At 35.1% G+C, this 24,203-nt stretch overlaps 3 protein-coding genes, 1 long non-coding RNA gene and 1 pseudogene across 5 annotated transcripts; 3 read left to right on the top strand and 2 right to left on the bottom strand.

Annotated features, from left to right (window-relative positions):
- The first annotated feature begins 1,785 nt into the window (after nucleotides 1-1,785).
- Nucleotides 1,786-4,776, top strand: LOC142515694 (zinc finger protein GAI-ASSOCIATED FACTOR 1-like). The gene is given in 5 exon segments (XM_075619815.1): nucleotides 1,786-2,484; nucleotides 2,486-2,532; nucleotides 2,645-3,041; nucleotides 3,140-3,381; nucleotides 3,831-4,776. Coding segments are annotated over 5 exon segments (1,509 nt in total). The 5' UTR covers nucleotides 1,786-2,434; the 3' UTR covers nucleotides 4,604-4,776.
- Nucleotides 4,777-5,155: 379 nt separating this feature from the next.
- Nucleotides 5,156-8,352, bottom strand: LOC142516228 (vicilin-like seed storage protein At4g36700; annotated as a pseudogene).
- A 7,346-nt stretch (nucleotides 8,353-15,698) lies between these two features.
- Nucleotides 15,699-17,602, top strand: LOC142515534 (scarecrow-like protein 15). The gene has a single exon (XM_075619807.1). It carries the CDS (start codon nucleotides 15,840-15,842, stop codon nucleotides 17,448-17,450), a length of 1,611 nt encoding a protein of 536 aa, XP_075475922.1. The 5' UTR covers nucleotides 15,699-15,839; the 3' UTR covers nucleotides 17,451-17,602.
- A 2,570-nt stretch (nucleotides 17,603-20,172) lies between these two features.
- Nucleotides 20,173-21,979, bottom strand: LOC142516063 (homeobox-leucine zipper protein ATHB-40-like). Of its 2 annotated transcripts, none has more exons than XM_075619835.1 (3): nucleotides 21,773-21,979; nucleotides 21,353-21,675; nucleotides 20,173-20,652 (listed from the first exon to the last, which is right to left on the bottom strand). In XM_075619835.1, exons 1-3 carry the CDS (start codon nucleotides 21,855-21,857, stop codon nucleotides 20,419-20,421), a joined length of 642 nt encoding a protein of 213 aa, XP_075475950.1. In that variant the 5' UTR covers nucleotides 21,858-21,979; the 3' UTR covers nucleotides 20,173-20,418. The 2 variants fall into 2 exon arrangements, with proteins under 2 accessions (XP_075475950.1, XP_075475949.1); XM_075619834.1 differs by having other exon boundaries at nucleotides 20,175-20,652; nucleotides 21,353-21,678.
- LOC142516089 (uncharacterized) lies at nucleotides 20,530-23,186 on the top strand. The gene is made up of 3 exons (XR_012811907.1): nucleotides 20,530-20,666; nucleotides 22,877-22,980; nucleotides 23,076-23,186. It is a non-coding gene; the product is annotated as an uncharacterized LOC142516089 (long non-coding RNA).
- Nucleotides 23,187-24,203: the final 1,017 nt, after the last annotated feature.

Genomic DNA, 24,203 nt, shown 5'->3' with positions numbered 1-24,203 from the left:
TATCTCAATTGGTTTTTCCTAGTAACGTTTTTAACGAGGCAATATAAAAACACGTAATGAAGACAATCATTTTATCATGATCATCATCACAAGGGGAAGTGTTGAAAATAAGAGATTGAGTGTTGAAAATAAGAGTTGTAAATATTGAAAATTAGTGTGTGATTATGTATGCAATGACGTATTTATTTTTATATTATTTACAAATAAATTATTTAAATAAGTCTATCAATTTGTGAAGAAAAACACAATTGAGTGGAAAAAATTTTATAAAAGTGTATAATTTAATATATTTTATGAGTTTGATATTTTTACTTTTTACCGTTAATTTTTACTTTCAATCAAATTTAATTTAATATTTATATATACAAAATATGTCTATGTACAAAGCACTTCTTTTTATTAGGCTTTAGTCATGTCGCCACCTTGCAACATTTTGAAGCATAATATTTTTTCCATTGAGTTAATAAAGAAACAAATTTTTTTCATTTAATTTTTTTAAAAGAATTCGTAAGATGATAATATAATCCATTAAAACTGATATTTTTTTAGATGCATGCGTTTTATAGAATTTTTCAGTATTATTTTGTATTTTTTGATAGTTTTCTTTCCTATTTCTTCTTCCTTACTTTTGAAATGGAAGAATAAAATATTTCTAATTTGAGAATAATAACTTTAAATAAATAAATAAATATAATATATATATATATATATATATATATAGTTATTTTGACTCAAATTATCGTAAAACTCAAGTCAGACGATATATGTTACGAGAATGTGATGTTTCATTCTTCGTATCAATTTTTTTTTATTTTTGCAAATTAACCGGTTGTCTAAATATCATTATTTCAATAAAATTAAAGGGATACATGTGTGTTTTTTAAAACGATATAGTGTTTATAAATGCTTGAAAAATAAATACGAACTTTTTTCACAAATCTGTAAATAAAAAATCCATAATATTTTTTTAAAGTATTTGTCGTCGCTATTTTTGTCCATTATGTATAGGACTTTTACCATTTTGATTAATTTGTTTGGTTAGAAAATCCTTGAATTTCCGGATTCTTTTATCATGTTTGGTCCCTATCGTCGCTTGTTCGTTAATAACCAACGCAAAAGAGTAATGAAATGCAAGTGCCAAATTTCCATTAAAAATTGGGTTCCGAGAACAGAATCGTTTTGATTAATCTTTTTCCAGTTTTAAACGATGAACTGACTTCAGACTAAAAAATATCTAAAATTGGTGAATTATGGTATTTCTCTCGTACTCCTCCAATAAAATAGGCCCATAACAATTTTGACCCAAGGTAATACGGACGAAAAGAACCCAATTTCAAAATGAATATAGTTGCAATATTTAAAGAGTTCTCCTTGATTTTTACTTATACGTAGATTGATTTGATCTATAATTATCAAGAAAAAATAAATTTTTAACATAAAATATGATATATTTTCATGATCACAAAATTAACGGTGGAACAACACATTCTCACAAAAGATTTTGTATATTGTATTAAGGAAAAAACTTGTGTAAGACGGTATCACGGATCGTATTTTGTGAGACGGATTTCTTATTTGGATCATCCATGAAAAAATATTACTTTTAATACTAAGAGTATTATTTTTTATTGTGAATATCAATAGGGTAAAAATTAACGAGATTATCTCACGAAAATCTACTCTCGTACTGAATGGAAGAACTGAAAATGGTACTTATGTGTTCAAATTAACATTGAAATGAGTTCAAAGTATATTAAATACTCATTTCTTTTAATTATGGAAAGTTACAAAAGTGTGAAGACCCGAAAGGCAAACACTGAAGACGATAGACTTTCCCACACACAGACACACAGTCATTTACGCACGATACGGAAAATTCTCTTGCTTTTCCAAGCCACCGATTCATTATCAATTATTCCACGTATTCTGATAACCGACCTCAAGAAACGGGTTTCGGATTTGTTCAATTGTTTGCAGCGATTGTTAGCTGATTGGAGTTGGCATAGCTAGATTTCAGCACAATTATGCTTCAGCTTCTGTGATTTCATCAGTCAATACGCATAAACTTTCTCGAAATTTCCATTTTTCCCGCACCCCATCTCGTTAAGCTTTGAGATTTTGGTTCTGGTCCACTTTTCTCTCTCGTGGGCTCGCGGGAGATTGGTTTTCCGGTGGGGCTGTTTTCATTGCTCGTTTTGTTGGTTTGGTTAAGCATTTCTTGTTTTGGCCTGGAACTGGTGGTTAGCTATTAAATATGGTGGACTGAACAGTAAATATGCACAAGTTTATGAAGTCGCAAGCTTTGATGAAGTAATGGGGAATTTGTCGGAGCTCACTTTTTCTACAGTTCAAATCAGTTCTTGAATTTTCTCTTTGTAATAATCGCAGAAGAGCGAAATCTTACTGTTCAATCAATTCATGCGTGCTGAGTACCATGAATGATTCCGCGGTGTCCGTTGACTCCTCTTCAGGGAACCGAACTGCCGCCTCCGAAACCAGCTGCTAAGAAGCGGAACCTTCCTGGAATGCCAGGTAAAATAAAGTAAAAATTGTGAATACTTTGTTCTTTGTTATAATTTCTGATCAATCATTGGGAAAGATTTAATTCTTCATAGCGGGCAGTTTTTGTATGTGTTATTCCTAGATCCTGATGCGGAGGTGATTGCTTTATCCCCAAATACTTTGTTGGCGACGAATAGATTCGTTTGCGAAATTTGCAGCAAAGGTTTTCAGAGGGACCAGAATTTACAGCTTCATCGGAGGGGTCATAATTTGCCATGGAAGCTTAAGCAAAGGTCAGGTAATGAGATAAAGAAAAGGGTTTACGTCTGCCCCGAACAGAGCTGCGTCCATCACGATCCCACACGGGCTTTGGGCGATTTGACGGGAATCAAGAAGCATTACTGCAGAAAACATGGGGAGAAGAAGTGGAAATGTGACAAGTGCTCCAAGAACTATGCGGTCCAATCGGATTGGAAGGCGCATTTGAAGATTTGTGGAACAAAGGAGTATAAATGTGATTGTGGAACTTTGTTTTCGAGGTTCGAGTGTTTCATGTTTAACCCTTTTTGTGTTATTCGACTAAATTGATTCATGCTTCTTTTGGGGTTGATTTGTGGTTTGAATGATTGGTATGCAGGAGGGATAGTTTTATTACACACAGGGCCTTTTGTGATGCATTAGCAGAGGAAAGTACAAAGGTACAGGCGGTGGCTGCGACTCCATGTGCTGATGAAGATCCAAAAGTTGATGTTCTTGCACCAACAGCACCTCAGCAGCCTCCATCGCCGCCACCAACACCACCACCGGCAGCACTACAGGCCCCAGCACATACACGCGTTTCCACTGATACGTCTTCTGTTTTACCTGTTCAAACACCAGGTACTTTGACTAGATGCTTGGATTTTGGCAGTTTAAGATTTGGGGTTTGTCCTATGTGTGTTGGTTCAACCAGAAATTTTTTTGTTGTTTATATGTCTGTGGTCTTGGAGTTTAGTTGTTTTTTGTCTGTTACTGGTGTTTGTTGGTATCTACATATTACATTGGACGAAGTCTGGTCTAGCATTTGAAAGCTCAAGAAGTGTGCTTGAAGAACTACAAGTTGATAGAGAAACAAATAGTGATTCAACTGAATTTAAAATTGAGATTCATCTGAATTGTCTTTTTGTTAAAGCTAGAGACGTCAAGATGCAAAAGCTAAAAGGGATAGCACATATAGATTTAAAATGGAGACCCCTTTTCGTATTTATTATTGTTAAATAAAAGCCTATGATGCCTATCTTTCCCTTGCTTCTTTATCTTTACAGTTCACATCTTCTTGATTTTTACAGATTTGCTAGAAAGCACTATCCCAAATCCCACTATCACTCCGATTTTCGAGGAGACGCTCCCTCTGGTCAACTTGACAACAAGTTGCAGCAGCGGCTCCAGTAGCAATGGAAGTTCAAGCAGTAAAGTCTTTGCCAGCCTGTTTGCTTCGACGACATCAACAGCAAGTTTGCAATCTCAGACAACCGGATTTACTGATTTATTCCGAGCAATTTCTCATCCAGACCATGTTCAAGGCATCACACAACCTTCATCTTCCGAACCTGTATCACTCTCCCTCGCAATGAATCAAGGTTCGTCAATTTTCGGTACGGCAGGGCAAGAATGGAGGCAGTATGCTCCTTCCCCTCAGCCAGCTATGTCTGCGACAGCATTGCTTCAGAAGGCTGCTCAGATGGGTGCCACGACATCAAATGCCTCATTACTAAGAGGCCTCGGGTTAGTGTCTTCCTCCACGTCCCATACTGGTTCACAAGAATGGAGTGGGCAGCGAATCGAGCCCCACGGGGCATCGTTAGCTGCTGGCCTTGGCCTTGGACTGGCCTGTGATGGGGGGTCAGGTCTAAAGGAACTCATGTTGGGCGCTCCATCGGTTTTCGGTCCTAAGCATCCTACTCTCGACCTTCTCGGGCTAGGAATGGCCGCAAGTGGCGGATCAGGTGGCGGGCTATCGGCCCTTATGTCGTCCATCAACGGTGGGCTTGATGTTACCGGCTCAGCTCCGCCATTTTACGGTGGAGAATATGGTGGCGAAGACATGAGAAGAAGGTCATGACCGGCTCTATGCTACAAAGGTGAGATACACTTCTAGCTAATTCTCATGTAATATTGATGTGGATTGATTGCATATTTTAAATATCTATTATTCACGTTATATATGATTCAACAATTACAATTTTGAAGTCTTCTTTGTTTGTGTATAAAAAATGCTTTATCTTGTCTCACCTACATTTTCTACATCACACAATAATGCACACTTACAAGTGAAGATGGGAGCGGTTGAGGCTCTTTAATGTTTTGTCTGTTGCCTTGTAATGGAGATTGAGACCATGCCTCCATCTAATATATTTCAGCATTTAAAACTTCAGATATGTTTTCTAATCATTCATTGTTCACGATATTTACTATTTTGGGACAGATTGATTTTTGCAAATAATGGATCCAAATCTATTGTGAATAAATTTCTCTAATTGTGTCATTAATAATAAAAAAAATCTAGAGTAACTATTGTCAGTTATATTTCTTATCCATATAACATTTTAGGTGGTGAGTGAAAATGACAGTCAGAGACTCAGAATATGAAATTAGTGGGAAGCAAATAGCATGGTAGTGGGTGAAAACAAGGGCGGCAATCATTAAAAATTGGCCAATTTATCGAGGCTTTTACCTTTTTCTAAAGGAACCCTGAGAACTTCTAAATACCTGCTGTAATTTGTGCAGCCTGATTTTATAACTAAAAAATTGTAAGTTTAAATGTCCCTTTCGTTTAGTGGATAAGCTTGCCATAAAATATCTTGGACTTCACTTGGAAAATAAGGATCCAATGCAAGGCGAACTGAAATGTAAACAAAAGCCAGAAATTTCATTGGTTTTTTTTGGGCAAAGAAAAGATTTCGTAAAGTAACTTTACAAGCAGAGAGTTTGCCGCATAAGCAAGCCTTGTTACAGAGACCAAACACAAGAAATAACAAAGAGCACGATCTGAAGAAGACACGAAATAGAAAATCAATACGTCGAAAATTTAGCCCTCTGTCAATCTAATCCTCGAAACCCTCTTACCCCGGTGACTTGCGGGACTTAACGGTGTTTCACCACCTGGAGCTTCACAATTTCTTTTCTGTCTCTCTTCTTCTTCTTCTTCGCCTCTCTTCTTCTTCCCTCTCCCTTTCCCCTCCTCCCGTTTTCCAGAATTCTTCCTCGGCACAAGAGGTATATTTCAAGATAACCAAGTCATCTTCGGAAGCCACTAACTCGTCGATCGTCTCTTTTGTGCTGTTGAATGATGCTGCTAGAATGTCTATGTCCAAAACTCGGAGGATGGAAGCCTGTCCTGCCAAAAACTGAGATGGTTCTTCTTTGTTGAAGTACTAAATCCGACAAAAACGAATGTATCGTTGTTGAAAGCCATTTGGGCCATCGGATGGAATCTTGGAACTGAAAATACATCACCTTCGTCAACCTTAAACCTCATTTTTTGACACTCTGTATCATCATAAAGGCTCGAACACACCACCCGGATCATCCCTTGCCCATGCGATGCTATAGTAATTTCAGTTGCCATCGGATTCCAATGTGGGCTCATAATCGATCCCTACATATTAGAACAATATTCGATCACTCAACAGCTGGAGTTTATACAAGTTGACCCAACAATTATATTTTCATGCTTCTAGTATACCAATTATTTACATAGTTTATACTATCAAAATTAACTGAATCCTAGTGGTCACATATTTACCAGTATAATTCGTTATAATGAGATCACAATAACATTTATACATAAATATGAACATATCTGTATTACTATAAACTATCATTAATGGTCATGATGTCTTGTGGTATAATGTTCTATGGTGTGGTAACTTACTTCCGTCAGGTTCACCATGAATAAACCGAAGTTGGAGGAACCTTTGAGTGCAGACAACTTCTTCGTTATAGTCGTGCTCCAGCCGTTGCAATTTTTGAAATCTTTCTCCTCTTCCAAGAGATTGAACAACTTTGCACTCTCTTTCTTTTTCTTTTTCTTCTTCTTGTTCGATAAGAATGTGTTATAAGTATAACTTATGTCTGAAAGAAGTCTTGTTATGTATTGATCCTCAATCTCCCATGACGTTTTCTCCGATTCTGATTGCTTAATTCCAGGTACAATAACTGGTGGTTTTGTTCCGCTTAATAGCTCTTCCATCACTTCAGCAGAAACCTTCAAATCATGTACATTTACATCTAAATTAATCACGCCTATCTCATTGAAATTCTTGGATCCGTGGGGAGAAGAAATCAAGTATCTAGCTACCTGGAAAGTCGCCTGCAAACTCTCTTGTTGAATCCAAGAATCATGTCTCAGGTACTAGAATATGGTCCAGTCGCTGGTTCCTGTATAAGCTACACGAGTTAGAAGTATACATTACGTTTCCATAAGCCAAAAACAGATATATCATGTACTAAATGAATGATATATGTGGAAAGTATAGCACGCAAGAATATCTTACACGCAGGTCCTCATCTGAATTAGCGAAAATGGCATGGATCCTAAGATTTTGTGGTTCGGCTTGATGGGTTTCGTTGCTGCTATGCACGAAGAAAACGGATCCTTGTTCCACTCTGTAGACATCTCCTTGCTTTATATGAGTAAGCTTGAGATCATTTTCCTCCGTCCAGCTCAGCTTGCCGTGCCCTTATTCAAAGTAGGCAAAAACAAAATTATATTACCGCATCAGCGGGCGGCCGAATGCGATCATGGATTTGAACGAGACTAATATATCTAATACTAAAATCTTTTCAGGTGAAAGGATCATCCCTGGTTCTCTTTCCTAGCTATCTTGGTCTATGGTAAGAGCTCATTTCGAAAGAACCCGGGGATAAGCTTTGATTGAGGACTTAAATCCATGGATTTCAAATTCATTTGATCGCATGGTAATTTATATATGTGGATATAATGCCCATGTTTCGGGTGTCATTTCTTCTTTAAATTCCGCCCCAAATCAAATATTTTCCATCCAAGGACGATCCGAGCTCATTTAGGAGGCATGTATGTGGTATTCTCAAACTAGTTGGCTAATTGAACAGATGCCACAACAATATTGAGCAATGATTATAACTTGATCTCTAATTTCAAGATTGTCCATACATGCAACCATGAATGTTTTGTAATTTGTAACCAAATTGGAGTAGGAAATTGAAATCAATTAATAAACATTTGGAAAGGAAATCATGGGTTATAATACTCCCATCTTGCACAATTGTTAAGTAGCTTGAGGAATTGGACCAAATTTTATTTTAATTTTTAAATATGGCATTTTCTGTTATTCAAAGGGATGCCATTTCTTTAATTTCAATATACAACCCTCTTGTCAACCGCACCAACCACAGTCCAATGTATCGATAACTCGACACAAACACCAAGAAAATTTTCTTGAAAACGAAACCTAGAGATCTCCAAACATTCTGTGGGGATGAAACACTTCAGATTTAAGATGTTAAAAACAAGCGATTTTGTTCACATGACAGAGGCATAATCTCAAAAAAATGATTGATGCATGAAACTACCTGAGTGGACACAGAAAACCATATCTGCATGCAGAATTACAGGAAGAAAGAGCGAATCGGCTCCAACTTGAAGAACTGAAGAAGATAGGATCCTCCGTTGAGATCATCCCTAATCCTCACGTCCGATATCTCTCCAAACTCCGTTGAGACCACCGACCTCCTCTCCTCCCTCTTCAGTCTTCACCAAGGGCCCCGAAACCCAACCACCACCGCCGCCTACTTCTTTCCAACTTCTGTCAATTGCACGCGCATGCCCATCACAGATCGCTGAAAACAGAGTCGAAATCGCAAGAAGAAGCAGCAGAATGCAAGGGATGATTTTGGAGAGACTCGTGCTTTTCTTGAACATTTTCTTGTTTCTGCAGCTTTTCGTTCGGGGATTAATGGGTTTTAGAACCGAAAGCAGAGCTAGGTTGGCGGGTACGTGGCGTTTGCATGGACACGTGGGAGATTCGGGAATCGGGTCGGACCGTGGAGATTGACTTACTAGTGCATGTAGCGGGAAAATTTGGAAGCAGCATCAGTCGTCTTCTCTCTTGGCAGATTCTGAATAATTCAGATACGGATTGGGAAGAATGGGCCTAGTTGAGGTTTTGTTAATTGGGCTTAGTGAGTTTCAGAACCCGAATGCTTTATATCCACGTTTATTATAATTGATATTTTAGTGATATTTGATTTATGTGAATAAAAGTCGTGATTAAATTTATTATATAAAAGGGCATTTGTATAAAAACTTGTTTGCCAATACTATATTTTTTGGGGTTTAACATGTAATAGATATATAAAATGATCTCACACTGCTCAGTCAGGCCGTGAGTGTGATACCATTGTCCTACATCTTAAAAATTAAAGATTTAAAATGAGTTTATAATGAACTTACAATGAACTTCTATAGCAACTTGGATTAATAATTTTCGTAAAAGCGATGACGAATACGAAGTAGTTGCTATAGAGGATCCATTGTGCAGTCACAAAGACGTGGACCCAGGCTCGGGACGTGACACTGAGCGTGGTGGGAATGAGCTATCCAAAAAGCCGGCCCGGTTCGGGGTCATGACACAGCAGAATGAAGGGAACGACCAACTACATGACTCTAAGAAAAATGGAAAACACTCAATCCTAAAGTGGGAACTTATTCAAATTTCATATTTTAAATTATGGTTTTAAATTTTTCATGGATGCATGTCTTCTAATTTATAAAAATAAATTAGAAGACAAAATAGTATTTGAAACAGATTTGAGGCAGATGAATAGCTAGAGTTAGCCCGTTATTTCATTTTACTTGCACACTTGTATATATGTGACCTGGTAAGTGGTCACAAATAATTTGAAGTCAATGAATCAAGTGGTATCATTTGGTGCAAATGGAAAGGAGAATTTGTGATTTTTAGTTTTGTTCGAATTCTAAAATAAATATTTCCTTTATGTTTTCATATCTATCGATTTATCATGCACATATTATGCTTTCAATTATTTTTTTATATATCATTTATCACCTTATCGTACAAATCAAATGACACCTTAAATATAATTAGAAAGGTGCTAGTATGAATTGAGGCTGGCTAGCTACTAAGTTAGTCTTAAGATTTACTCAATATGTACGGAAATGTAGCGATTGTAGGAAAATTTCATCATCATAATAAACACAAAAAGCTTTCGTGAGAACATCTCATAGATCAATTTTGTTAAACGAATCTCCGATCCGGTCCAACTCATAAAGAAATATTACTTTTCTCCAGAAATTCTAAACTAGGTACATTTAGGCTTTAGCTTTTGGGAGTTGGAAGAAATAATGGTGTGACAAATCTTTTTACGATTGATACTAATCAAGAATCTCAACCAAACCCCTCTTCTTTTGTGTGCCGCAAGCTTCGCTTTCTTTTCCGGGGCCGTGTGAGCCCCGTGTACATATTTATAATTACCAACTTAACTCCTAAGTATTTTTCATATATTAATTATGATGTCATTATCACTAATAAGTTATGATAATAACGATGAATTATATACTCGAGAATAAAGTACCATAAAAAAGATCGAATTCGAGCTCGAAACAAAATTTCAACTAGAAATAAGTAATAAGCAAACTTATCTTCAATATCTAAATCTAAATTGAACATTTTGTGTCTCCCTTTATCAGATTTTTTATGTGTTCTCTGTCAAAATAACATCCAAATTAATTAAGATCTCACATTTGTTAATCGCAACATAATTAACAATTTTTTTTCTTTGACATGTGCAAAAGAATATATTTGATGGATGCACAATTACGTCACTGATCATCATATAAGATTAAAAGCTAGTTAGATTTTTTGTAATATTCCAAAATAAAGATGCTTAGACACACTATCTGAACGAAACGTCCTTTTAGTTTTGCCATCCCAATCAACAATTTGCCTATAGATATCGTTATCGTGTATATCTTTGTATCATGTGAGTTCTTCGGTGGAAATCGGATTAATTAAATATACAGAAATATCAATGTATCGTACTAAAATCAAATTTCAAGAACCAAGATAACATTGTAACAAACTTGCTCGATAGCTTTAATTTTGGATTTTTTCCACAACAAATTCTAGTAATTATGGTTTCTTATATATACCGCGGTGCGTCGTAAAAATAATCAACTCCAGATTATAGAGACATTGTGTGTTGTTTTATAAAGCATTATAACTTTTGAGTTTTGACACAAATGGATAAAACCGGATAAAAGTAACATAGCGTTGCATTTGTCAAAATGTAAATTGGAAGTGGTAAGTTTTAAAATCAGATCTATATTTTTAGATAAAAACTTATGTGAGACAGTCTCACGGGTCGTATTTTGTGAGACGTGTCTCTTATTTGGGTTATCCATGAAAAAATATTACTTTGTATGCTAAGAGTATTATTTTGTATTGTGAATATCAGTGGATTAATGACTCGTCTCACAGATAAAGATTCGTGAGACCGTCTCACAAAAGACGTACTCTTATTATAATATGTGGATTTGATCCGTTTTATTATTATTATAAATGTATATATATGGTAGTTTTCGTATGAGATATTGATAAGAGATTACACTGTCGTTGGATACGGATCGATATATAATATTTGAGTTGTTGTATATATGATTTAAAAGAATTGCAACAATATCTCTTAATCCTATAACTCGATTGTCCAAATTCTAAATATCATTTTGAATGTAATTAAACAAGTTATTTTTGCTTTATTGTTGTAGTTTTCAATATGCTTACAAGGAAACTATATTATAATTTATAGCATAGTCTATGATTTACGAGCTGGAAGAATAAAAATAATTACAAGTAATACGTACAATCAATCGATACAGTACAATCCATCAGCAAAAAAACCTTTGATATTAGGGTTTAGAGTATATTTCTTGAAAGGCGGTATCACGGATCTTTATCTGTGAGACGGGTCAACCCTACTGATATTCACAATAAAAAGTAATACTCTTAGTATAAAAAGTAATAATTTTTCATGGATGACCCAAATAAGATATCCGTCTCACAAAATATGACCCATGAGACAGTCTCACACAAGTTTTTGCCTAGGGTTTAATAATTTTGTAAATTTTAATGTGTAGAATAATTTGGAAATGGTAAAAGAAAAGTTGTAAAAAGATGAAAGAGGTGTAAACTTGATGTGGCTCCAAATTAAAGGAGCTCCAATATGTATTTGACTCCATTGTGGATGTGGACAAGTTGAGCTATAGCGATCGCATCACAAGTAGCAATCTTGCGTAGAATCCTCATCCTTATTCATCAACACCCTCATCTTAAACCAACATTCTATATTTTCATAATTTTTTTAAATAATAAAATTTAGTAAATTTTTAAGTAAATTACATGCATGGAAGAACAAATAAATCCTTATCAGAGTTGGATGCTTAACGATTTATCAAACGTTATATTCAACAACAACTTAACATCGTGACATTAATATTTCCTCCCATCAATAATCCAATCGAAATTTAAATGAAACCATATTAATTTTTAATTTTTTAAACTTTCTATTAGATGAAAAAGTACAATTATACGAATGAAAATAGCTTAAGGATATGAATCTTCGTGAAGACATGAGTGGTATTTGATATTTGTACGTTTTTTTTTATATATGCAAAAAAAAAAAAAAAGGTAAATTATTATGAAATTGAAATTATTAAAGCAAAAGGACCTCAAAACATCTTTTAAAAGTTGAATGCTTTTCCAATAAAGTTGTCGGTGACAAATAAAAGAAAGGCCCCAATATTAAGTGATCTCTCTTTGTGGTACGCACATACATATATAACTACATACATACATGTAGATCCAAACCCTTGGCCAATCGATCGGGTCAATTTGTAGTACCCAGTTTACGTAATGGGCAATTTATTTTTTGTATTAAAATGAATAATAAATTATGAGAATTAATTGTGAAGGAGGGTTTGTTAGCTTAAAGTGGCCTTTTGATTTGTAGGGTGGAATATTGGTACCTTTGAGAAGTAGTATAAATGTCTACAACTAATGCATCGTCCTATCATCTCAAAACAAAAGCGTGAGATGCTCCATGTCTCCTTGAATCATCCAACGTCTTAAAATCCATCTTTTGAATCTTAGGGTTGGTTTTTTCCGAGTATTCTCGTAATATCATAATATAAATCGTACGTAACGAAAAATCACATGAGACAATATATTATTTTCGGGAAAAAAAATCGATCTGCCTGTACATAATATATGAGCGAAAACATAAAAAATGGTCATACAAGTTGATCTTATAATTAACCTCTCGATCCTCTGCCGACATGATTCTAGAAATTGTTAACATGACGTCAGATATATCAAACACACTAGCATAAATTGGACCAATTTATACAATAATTATAAATATAAGAATTGGTTTGTATTTCTTTAGTTGGAATTTGTATGATATAATATAAAAGAAGACAATTTAATCTGTGTCTAAAAAATTATTCGATGATTAAAGAATATCCTTCATTCCATTCCATATATCAAAATTGTTTCTCGAGAACAATTAGCGCATAATTAGGTACAAAGGATTTCGACGTCATTTATTTTTATATATGCTAGAATAAAGTACAAAAGTTTGTAATTGTTTCAATTCCACATTTATATATTTTAGAAAGGAACAAGGATAAAAATACAGAGGTATATATATATATATATATAGTATATACTTTATTTTTTGAGTTTCACATTTCACAATTTTCCCTTAGCTATTTCTATCGATCCTCATATTTGACTATGTTTTCTTTTCTTTATATATGTAAATATATTTTGATAATTAATATAATTTAAAGTAAATAATTACTTGTGAATTCTCCTAGAAATATCTTTGTCTTATTCATATATCTTCCCATAATCGTGACTTTTAATTCAACTCTGTCATTTTCCAAATATTAACGATTAACAGTTTTTTCTTTAATTAATAATATCAGATATACATTACATTCTTCAATCCAATTATCATTCTGTCTCAAAATTTGCCCAAAACCGCAAAAGCCTGTCGCTAGAGATTGACAAATAGAGGTACCGTTACTTACAAGCTAAGAGCTATATTACTTGTGGAAGAAATATGCCAATTAATCACAGACGGGGCATTTTCATTGTGGGAATTAGGGAATATTTTTAGTTTCATTTTCACGCTTGGAAAAGTTAAAACTTTAGCTTGCCCACCATTTTGACTTATTTGTCGTTTTTCGTGCCAAAATTTTTCTACTTTTACGATTTGGAAGCTGTTCATTTTAACAAATATTATGAAAACCTAAATATAAAAATAAACTTTGTTAGTTGTCCCACGTATATTGGATAATAGATTTGAGAGTTGAATATATCGAAATAGATAATCCCCCTGAGACAGTTTTTGGGATTTTGTTAGGTTCAAATTCCTAATATTAACATAATATCAGAGCTCAGATTCTACCGTTATGTGTTGGATAGTCCATAATTGGCCATCATTCTACCTATAGTCGGGTCATATGTAAACTTCACGCTTCAGATGTTCATTCCTGAGCGTGATGGGGATGTTAATTGTCCCACATCGATTGGATAAATAACTTGGGAGTGACATATATGGACTTGGACATTCCTCTTCCCTTGAGCTAGCTTTTAGGTTGAGTCAAGTTCAAGTTCCAATCTTTAACAAAAATTGATAAAGTGAAATGATTGGATGCTCAAATATTATATAATAATATTATATATATATATATATATATATATTTGTGTGTGTGTGTGTGTGTGTGTGTGTGTCATGAATAATAAATGAAAAAAATACATAGATGGATGGCACTAGACATATATGTCATTCGAGTATTACTGAACTAAGATTTCGGAGGATTCATCGTTCGTTTGTCGGGGGAAAAAAATAGAAATCGACTATTATATGGATATAACCTTGGCATATATTAGTGACATGTTACATGTGCATACTCTTTAAAAAAAAAAAAAAAAGAATGTGCATCTCTTTTGAATAATAAAAAAAAAAATAAAGTTCGCATTACTAATGCTGTATTTTACGCACATTGAGGAAAAAACATAGTTTATTTAAAATTTTAATATAAAATAAAATAAAATAATTTGAATGTGCGGACAATATCCCATTGGTCCATGTTCCATTTTCTGAGTTACTTTGCAATATTTCTTTTCGTTTCCACTAAGATGACTTGTGGTAGATATATATATACACTCTCCTTTCGCTATACCGAAATTAAAGCGCACTATATATCTCAACCAATTGCAAACCAACTTTTGTCATATGGACTATTGGACGCAAATGTCATTGCGAATCAATTGAACATATTGTATTAAAACATAGGCGAATTGTCCCACCAAATATTGAAAACTTAACCTAATCCTTAATTCAAATTAATTCGAATTTAATTTGATTATCTGATAATGATTAGGAGTTATGATTTGAAAATACATTTTGTATGATAATAGCAAAGTAGCAAGCCAAATTCAAACCAAACCAAACCAAACCAAACCAAAATTAGATTAATTTAATCTTGAGAAGGTAAAATTCAAATAGGACGTATATCATTAATTAAAGCCAATAATTCGAACTATATGACATGGATCACAAGAATAATTGCGGAAAGAGTAAAATCCAGAAACCCTCGTGGCCCGTGGGTACGTGACCGACCATATTTGATCCTGCAGGTGTTTGGAGTATAAACTAATTAATGGACCACTGGTCTTGACATTTCAGAATCTTGCCAAGTCTGACAATGAGTTGTATGTAGGAGTTACAGATGAGCATGATAATTGGTGTGAAAAAAAGGTGAAAATTATGGGAACTAAAGTCAAAACCTCCCCACGAAAAAATATTTGAAAGTATTAATAATGGGCAAATCAAGCAAGAACAGAAAGCTGATGAGTATCAAAGAAAGTAATATCATTAAAGTGTATCTTCAAAGCCTTGAGCAACAAGCTTCCAAGTAATAAATCAGTCGCTGGCCCTAATCATTTCTCCATATGCATGTATTGTCCCATTATATATCATGCACTCATGCATCCCATGCATGACCATGATACGCACCCACACATGCATACACGCCCCCCCCCCCCCCCCCCCCCCCTCCCCCCTTGGAAGCAAAGATAAAAGGACAACAATCATCACTCAAAAAGAGCCCTCGAAATTCCAATTTGCAAACTACTGTATTCAATATCTCCAGAATACAAAGCCATCCCTCCCCTTGAGTAAGGTTTCTGCCTGCTTTCTTGCCCTTTCCCGATCGTTTTATTCGAGAAATGAAAGTCCCCTTTGCTGCTAACGATCAAAATAATTCCAAATCATTCGAACGTAACGTCAACAGGAATCCGGCCACCGGCTGCTCCCCCTACGAGCCCAAATCGGTTCTTGAACTACGAGGGAGCCCCAGCCCCGTTACGGATCAAAAGCCCACCACCAATTCCAACACTGATAACAACATAGTGGGCTCTGTTTGTGGTCACGACTCTCTTCAGCTGGAAGATCAAGATCATGTTCTGGTCAATCAGAACTTGGAGGATTGGGATTCGTTGATGAGAGAATTGGGCTTGCATGACGATTCCACTGCCCCGGTTTCAAAACCAATAATCAATTCGCAATTCGAAAACACTCAGATTAATCAAGATCAATACTCAACTCTTTCTGAATTTTCAAATGTTTCCACGTTCGATTCAACCCAGTTTGTGCCAGCTGATTTTGGGCTTCTCTCCGATGTATCGACGTACACTACAGCGTCTTTGAATCAACCCGCCGGTGATTTCAACAGCTGCAACTGGAACGTGGGGTTCGATTACATCGATGAGTTGATTCGACTTGCTGAGTGCTTTGAGACCAACTCTCTTCAACTAGGGCACGTTATATTAGCGCGGCTCAATCAACGCTTGAGGTCTCCTGTTGGTAAGCCTCTTCAGAGAGCTGCTTTCTATTTCAAAGAAGCCTTTCAATCGCTACTCACTGGATCAAATCCGATCACTCGTCCCGCAAGCTCTTCGGAGATAATTCAAACAATCAAAGCTCAAAATATCTTCGCCAGCATCTCTCCGATCACCATGTTTTCAAGCTTCACGGCTAATCAAGCCATGCTCGACGCTTTAGAAGGCTCCATTCGAGTCCATGTCATTGACTTCGACATCGGGCTGGGAGGCCACTGGGCTTCCTTCATGAGAGAACTGGCGGAGAAAGCAGACTCGCGTAAAGGCGGGCTGCCGATTCTTCGAATTTCGGCTCTTATTCCTGACGATTGCGCCATGGAATCAAGATTGACCAGAGAAAATTTAGCACAGTTTGCACGAGAGCTAGATATAAGGTTCGAGATAGAGTTTGTTTTGATACGAACCTTCGAATATTTATCCTTCAAATCCATCAAATTCATGGACGGTGAGAAGGTCGCGGTTCTCTTATCCCCCGCGATATTCCGGCACGTCGGGTCTGGATTTCTGAACGATCTCCGGCAAGTTTCGCCGCAAGTAGTGGTGCATGTGGACGTCGAAGGGCCGATGGGTTTCAGATCTTCGTCGTATAGGCAGACGGTAATCGATGGGCTGGAGTTTTACTCCACGCTGTTGGAATCCTTGGAAGCTGCTAACTTCGACGGCGGCGGGGATTACATGCAGCGCATAGAGACGTACGTGCTGTTCCCCAGGATCCTTGAAGATGCGGGGTCAGCCGGGCGGAGCGTGACGCCGCTGAGGGAAGCGCTGGTGGCTGCGGGGCTGAGGCAGGTGAGGCTGAGCCAGTTTGCTGAGTTTCAAGCGGAGTTTTTACTTAGGAAAGTTGAAGTTCGAGGATTCCACGTTGCCAAGAGACAGGCGGAGATGCTGCTTTGCTGGCATGACAGGCCACTGGTTGCCACGTCAGCTTGGGGGTATTAGGATTATGATGATCCAATGTAATGGTGGTTAAATATAGTGATTAATAAGCTTAATTGTGTTGGGGATCACGTATATAATCCAAACCACTTGTGTTAATTATGTAGTTTGTTGTAATAATGCTTAGCAATTGGATGGGAAACAAATAGTTTTCATTTTCAGTAAATTAAACATCTTTTGAATTTACATTTAAAATATTTGGTACGTTTTTAAAGTTGGGTTCGTTATCAATTCGATGATTAGGTATTTTGTGAGACGATCTCACGAATCTTTATTTGTGAGACGGGTCAATCACGTCGATATTCACAATAAAAAGTAATACTATTAGCATAAAAAGTAATATTTTTTCATGAATGACCCAAATAAGATATATGTCTCACAAAATACAACCTGCAAGACTGTCTCACACAAGTTTTTGTCCAATTCGATAATATGTTTTCACTGTTTGTATTTGGCAATAATTTTTAATATGAATTAAATAATAATTTTTTATATAAAAAATATTATGTTACAGAGTTTTGATTAATTCTTTTTATCTTCTTCTTTATTTTCACTCGTTTTCATTTGTTGAATTTTATAATACAACTTACCAATAATCCAATATATTAGATTATTTGGCTTTCTAGTACTACTTCATATTTTAAAATTTGAAACAACGATATAGTATATTATAATTTACAAGAGATGAAGAATAATAATTTTTGGGGTCATTATGTAGTTTTTTATGAACGAAAAATAAAACAAAATAAAATAAAATCATAAGCCAATTTGTAATTCATCTATAAATTGCTCTAAGCTTTGTAAGTGTGTCAAATGCGAAACGTACGGAATGATTGAAAAATAATAAAAATTTAACTTAAAAAACTAAGCGACTTGTGTCCAAATGCAATGGTTAGTTCTAGTCTCTGTTGATTTAGATGCTACTAAAATGAAATTTTAAATATACGAACAAAGAAAATCAAATTCCCAAACAATATGAAATTCAGTTCTGCCCAATTTCGAACAAATGAACATTTATACAACTGAAGGGAACGACAACAAACGCGGAAGGATTTGAAACTAAAACTAGAAAAGGAAACTGAAACGTAAATCGTACAAGCCGACGTAATTGCTAAATAGAAAAGGATCTTCCTCCTTTTGTTTCAACTTAATGGGTCTCAAGCCCAAAATGAAGCACTCTTAAACCCAAACCGAGCCCGGCCCGATAATTGAACAACTTGCAGTGTAGCAGGCCCTATCAAGTGATTGACCGAAAAAATAAATACTCGGGGACAAGAATTCCGAATAATTAGGTAAAAAGTTTACCTATGTAAATTGTTGAAAAACCTTTCAGATTTGAAACCCCATTAAATGCTGTCATCCAACTTGGAAAAAGATTGAATTTTTTATTATAAAAAATAAGAATTGGCTGAGCTTTAGTTAACCAGTTAGGTAACACTGCCATGTTGATATCAGACACAAGGGCAGTCCGGGCTGGTGCTACCAGCCTTTAAGACAAACGAAACTTTCTTGCACGTGTGGTTCCAATTCAATATTAGTCTCTTCAAAATGGACCATGATTCTTCCCTTTCCCTAAAATCTTATCTAAAGTTTCTTAAAAATATCGTATTTCACGATAAAAATCAAGGGGCAGATTCGATCGATGGGTTTGTATCATCCCATCTCTTGTTAAATTTGTGGGTCACTAACAAGACATAAGTAGTCTTTCGACTAAGACATCTCAAACTTTGAAACATCTAGTTTTGGAGTTGTTTTTCTTATTATTAAAAACATGGGATCTAAAATTTGAAATAAGATAAGGAGTAGGTCTCTTGTGAGATGATTTCACGAATCTTTATCTGTGAGACGATTTCACGGAATCTTTATATGTGAGACGGATCAACCCTACCGATATTCACAATAAAAAGTAGTATTTTTAGCATAAAAACTAATACTTTTTCATGAATGACCTAAATAAGATATATGTCTCATACAAATTTTGTCCCTCGATGAACATCATAATGAATGAACACTCAGTTTATATACAAGACCACATCAAATTCAAGATAGAAATTATATTTTCAAATATTTCATCACATCTTCTGATATCAATCAAGATAATTTCTTTCAATATCTCATAATATCTTCAAAATTCACAAGATATATATACAAAAAAATATATTTTTCAAATTTTTAAAAATCTTCAAATAAATATTTTAAATTTTCTCAAAAAAAAATCTCGAAACTAACAAATAAAATATAATGTTTTTTTTCTCATTGGCATTGGTTGTACCTGTCGTACAAGTTATCATTTTTCACGAGGGAAGCAAATCCAAATACATTAAATGCAGTGGAAATGAATGTAAACGTTCCAATAAAATAACTCCAATGCATGATTGCTTTGGATGAGAAAAAAATTTTGCGAACTTTATTTCTTAAATTGTCAAACTTTAAGTTGCGTGCTCCCCTGACCAAAGATGGTGAGAATTGGGATATGGAGTCCAACTTCCACATCACCTTTAGATATTTAATTCATGGACAACGTGCAATTTATAAATTTAACAAATAAGGTGTAAATTAACAAATGTGTCTCGTACATTTTTTTAAATTATTATTATGTGTAACTTCCTATTTTTTTTAAAAAAAAATTGAAGCAAAAGAACTGCTCACCTGTATTCCATTTAGATTGCTCTGATTTCTTATATTTCGGCTACATTTTTGGGGGGAAGTTGGCTACATTTTTAATAACATTGACAATGTACACACGCCAACCCTTAATTTATTCATTTTATACAGAATAAAGACACGATATACGACAACCTAATTAATATCCCTAGTCAAAAAGCTAAGCCAAATTCATGACATTACACTTACACATACAAAACTAAATAATTTACATTATTAGTCACTATCTACGTGCGTGCAAAATGTCATCGACCCCTCTAGCTAACATAATATTATAAGTTATTAATCAACTGATTAATTTAATTAATCACATACGATACAAATTATCCCAACCTATTCCTAATCCATAGTTATTATACGACCCGTTATAGATCACATTCTGGAGTCCTTCCATCCCGAATTCTCCGAGGAATGGCGGCTCGTTCATGGCATCCATCGAGAAGGACGAGCTCGGGCTGTTGCTCGAGAACCCATCTCCGCGCTCCGACAGTCTCTGGATCTCCTGCTCCGCTTCGCGGAGTTGCGCCTTTACCTTCAGCAGCTGCACCAAAACAAGTAATACAATATTTTGTTGCATTTTTCGCATCACTACGATAAAAAAAAATATTTTCCTTTATCTGTAATCTAAATCCGATATTGCTTTTATACTATAAAGTTGTATGCTACACTTTGTGTGTGTATGTGTGTGTGTGGGTTGGGGGTGGGGTGGGGGTGGCATGTAACAGCTCCACCAAGACAGCCTATGGCTCAGAGTTGTCCACCTTTAAACTATATGTACGGAGCTTTGAAAAAACAATAGCAGAGCACAGACTAAAATTTGGGGTGGAAGCTACCCTCGAATCTAATGACAATTTTCCACTGCCTGTCTTCCATTTTTTGGACAAAGATGGACCCTTTCCCAACCTAATTAAGTGCATGCATTTCCACTTAGTTTCTTCATCTATTTTAAGCTAATATCATGCATCTAGCTACACTTCACAATATATTTCGTAAAAGTTCCAATTAAAGTAGCCCAAGTAAGTAGCCTTTTTTGGGGGGGAGTATAACGGGGGTTGATCAGTTTTTGTTTTAACGAGAACTCGAACGCATGATATCTCCGTCGAGAGAGATTTATGCCACAATACCACATGTGTGATGGCAGTAAGTGACAACTTTAAATTTGATAAAAAAAAATCACACGAAATTGAAAGAAATTTACCCAACAAATGATCGACTCCAACAGTTGAAACGAATGTACCTACCTGAGTCTCGAGGCGGCATTTCTCGACGACGGTGGTGTCGTGCTCGGATTTAAGCCTGGAATACTCCTCCTCCAGCTTCTTGCTCTTCCACCTCGCGCGCCTGTTTTGGAACCACACCGCCACCTGGCGAGGGTCCAGCCCCAGCTCCGCCGCCAGCCTATCCTTCCTGTCCGAATCCAATTTATGCTCACTCCCGAAACTCTTCTCCAGCATGCTCATCTGCTCCTCGCTCAGCTTCCTCTTCCTCATCACCCCATCTCCACCGCCCTCATCTCCTCTGTTCTTCTTCCGTCTCCGCCGTGGCTTAGGATTCGGCGCCGCGGCTTCTGTATGAACACAAATCCACTCAAATGCATGCACGTAACATAGTTTCCAGATATACAGATACATAGTGTATATGTACATGAAGTGCAAACTAACCTTGTTCTGGTACAAACTGCCTGTAGATTTCTGATGGATAGTACTGAGAAATGAGTGCCATTGGATCATCAGTTTCAAGGTTCATATTCAATTTGTTATTGTGGATAGGTATGTTTGGTAGAGGGATTGTTGAATTTAATAGTACTGTTGCAGAGACTTTTAACTCGCAACTTGGAATGAATAGCAAGAAAGAGAAGTTGCTATCTTGGGACTGGATATAAAGTGAAGGGTAGACTTTATTTATAAACATGGATTTTCGAAATCAGTCTTGGCTTTTGATAAAATTGCGAGAAGGACACTCGTATGGATTTCGTGTGTGAACATTACGTGTCTTCTTGTGTCGTTATTCGATCAAACATCTCCTATTATGTTATATAAATATGGATCTTTTATATTACTATATATTTCTTTGTGGAAAATAATCACATAAGGACCTATTTTTTTTTAGTTTTAGGCTTTTAATTAGTCAAACTTTGTTTTAGGTACAGTAGTTTTATTTTTTTGCTTTTAAAATTATTTTGTCTAAGTGCTGGCATGACGTTTCTAAATATAACCGAATTCTGACTATTTGAATTTTTTTGTCATGGTAGAAATCGTATATGATCTAATTCCGGTATTCATTATCCATTATGTGAAAAAAAAAAAACCTACCTTAAGAGTAATGTGAACAATGAGTTCTTTTAGCGTTTACTCCATATAATCACAATTGTTATACTACGTAGTTCATTGTAGCTCGTTATAAACTAATTCAAACACTATGTACCACACCAAGGCCGGTATGTGGAAATTGGAATAGAGGTATTTAATATCTTGTGATGTATAGACTAAATAATATGATCTTTAGTTATGCGAATTGTGTAGCTCTGTAGAGTATGTCCCTTGTGAGACGGTCTCACGAATCTTTATCTGTGAGACGGGTCAATCCTACTGATATTCACAATAAAAAGTAATACTCTTAACATAAAAAGTAATATTTTTCATGTATGACCCAAATAAGATATTGGTCTCACAAAATACGACTCGTAAGACCGTCTCACACAAGTTTTTGTCAGCTCTGTATTATTAATTGAAAATGTGAAATTGACGAGACAAAAGAAATTACAGCTCATAGGTTTTGAAGAAGCCCGTGGAATTAGGTTTTGTCAAATTGGGAAGTTGAATTGGCTCAAGGCAAAGCCATGGACTTTTCTTTCTTGTGTCTTAATTTGGTGAGTCGTGATTCATTTAAAGGCTGCATGCATTTCGTTTATTGCCTATATATATGATCCAAACATTTATCCTCTTTTTTTTTTGTCTTGATAAGGGATCATCATGTCATACAGTATTAGAACATGTTCGATGGTGTGATGATGTTGGTGTGATGAAATTAGTTATATCGTTGGTTGCCGGTTGATGTCAGCGATGATGATTTCATCTTATGGTCATGTTGTTGCAAAAATAATGTTGAAATATTTTGTTTATTTAATTAAACATCATATATATGAGTATCTAAACAAAAAAAAAAAAAAAAATTGCATATAATCGAAAAAAATTAAAATTACACATGATTAAAATTTGAAAGCTTACACATGATTTTTAAAAACATGATTAAAGAATAACATACATAATTAAAAAATAACACACCTTAATCCACAATGGTCAAATCATCTCATTCACTTTTATATATTTTTAAAAATGTTTTATTTTTTAATTTTTTTAAAAAATTATTATCAACTTTAATAATTTAAAACAACCAAATTAATCTGACCCTTGGATTTCGTCAGATTTTTTAAAAAAATACATGTTGCAGGCAGGTTTCACCGATCGGAAAGAACTCACGCAGGCCCCATCTGATATTTGTATGTAGTCAGTGGTATGGACTAAGATTTGAGCGTTTTGCGGGAAATTTTTATGAATAATATTTTATGATGAACAAAATTTAATAATTTTTTTAAAAAAATAGTACAAGACAAAAAAATTTTTATGATAAAATTATATCGTTATACCCGATTTTTATGTTATTTATATGATGTTTTTGTGATGAAGGTGGCATTTAGTGCCCAAAGATTTTGGATAAAGCTCGGGAACCTTATTTAATTTATGTTTGTTTATTAATTTTCGGTCATGCAATACGTGTCCGATATAAATATAACTTCTTACTCCGACAAAAAAAAAGGGTTTAGAATAATAGTTCAATTTTTGAACATTAAAATATTTTTATTTTATTCCCACTATCATATGTTTCATATCGTCTTTCACGTTTAAATGAAGCTAGAACGGATACTCCAAATAATGTTTGATTATAAACTATATTTGATTATTCTTTTTATAAATATAAGTGAATAATTTGTATAAATATCTGATGGTGCATCAACAATTTTCGAAATAATGTCAATATACTATGCAAATTTGTTTTTTTTTAAGGCAAAAGTATTACACTAGAGCCCAACTT

This window comes from Primulina tabacum, chromosome 1, assembly GCF_025594145.1.
Source record: "Primulina tabacum isolate GXHZ01 chromosome 1, ASM2559414v2, whole genome shotgun sequence".
NCBI lineage: Eukaryota > Viridiplantae > Streptophyta > Magnoliopsida > Lamiales > Gesneriaceae > Primulina > Primulina tabacum.
This window is presented reverse-complemented; position numbering and strand designations above follow the sequence as displayed.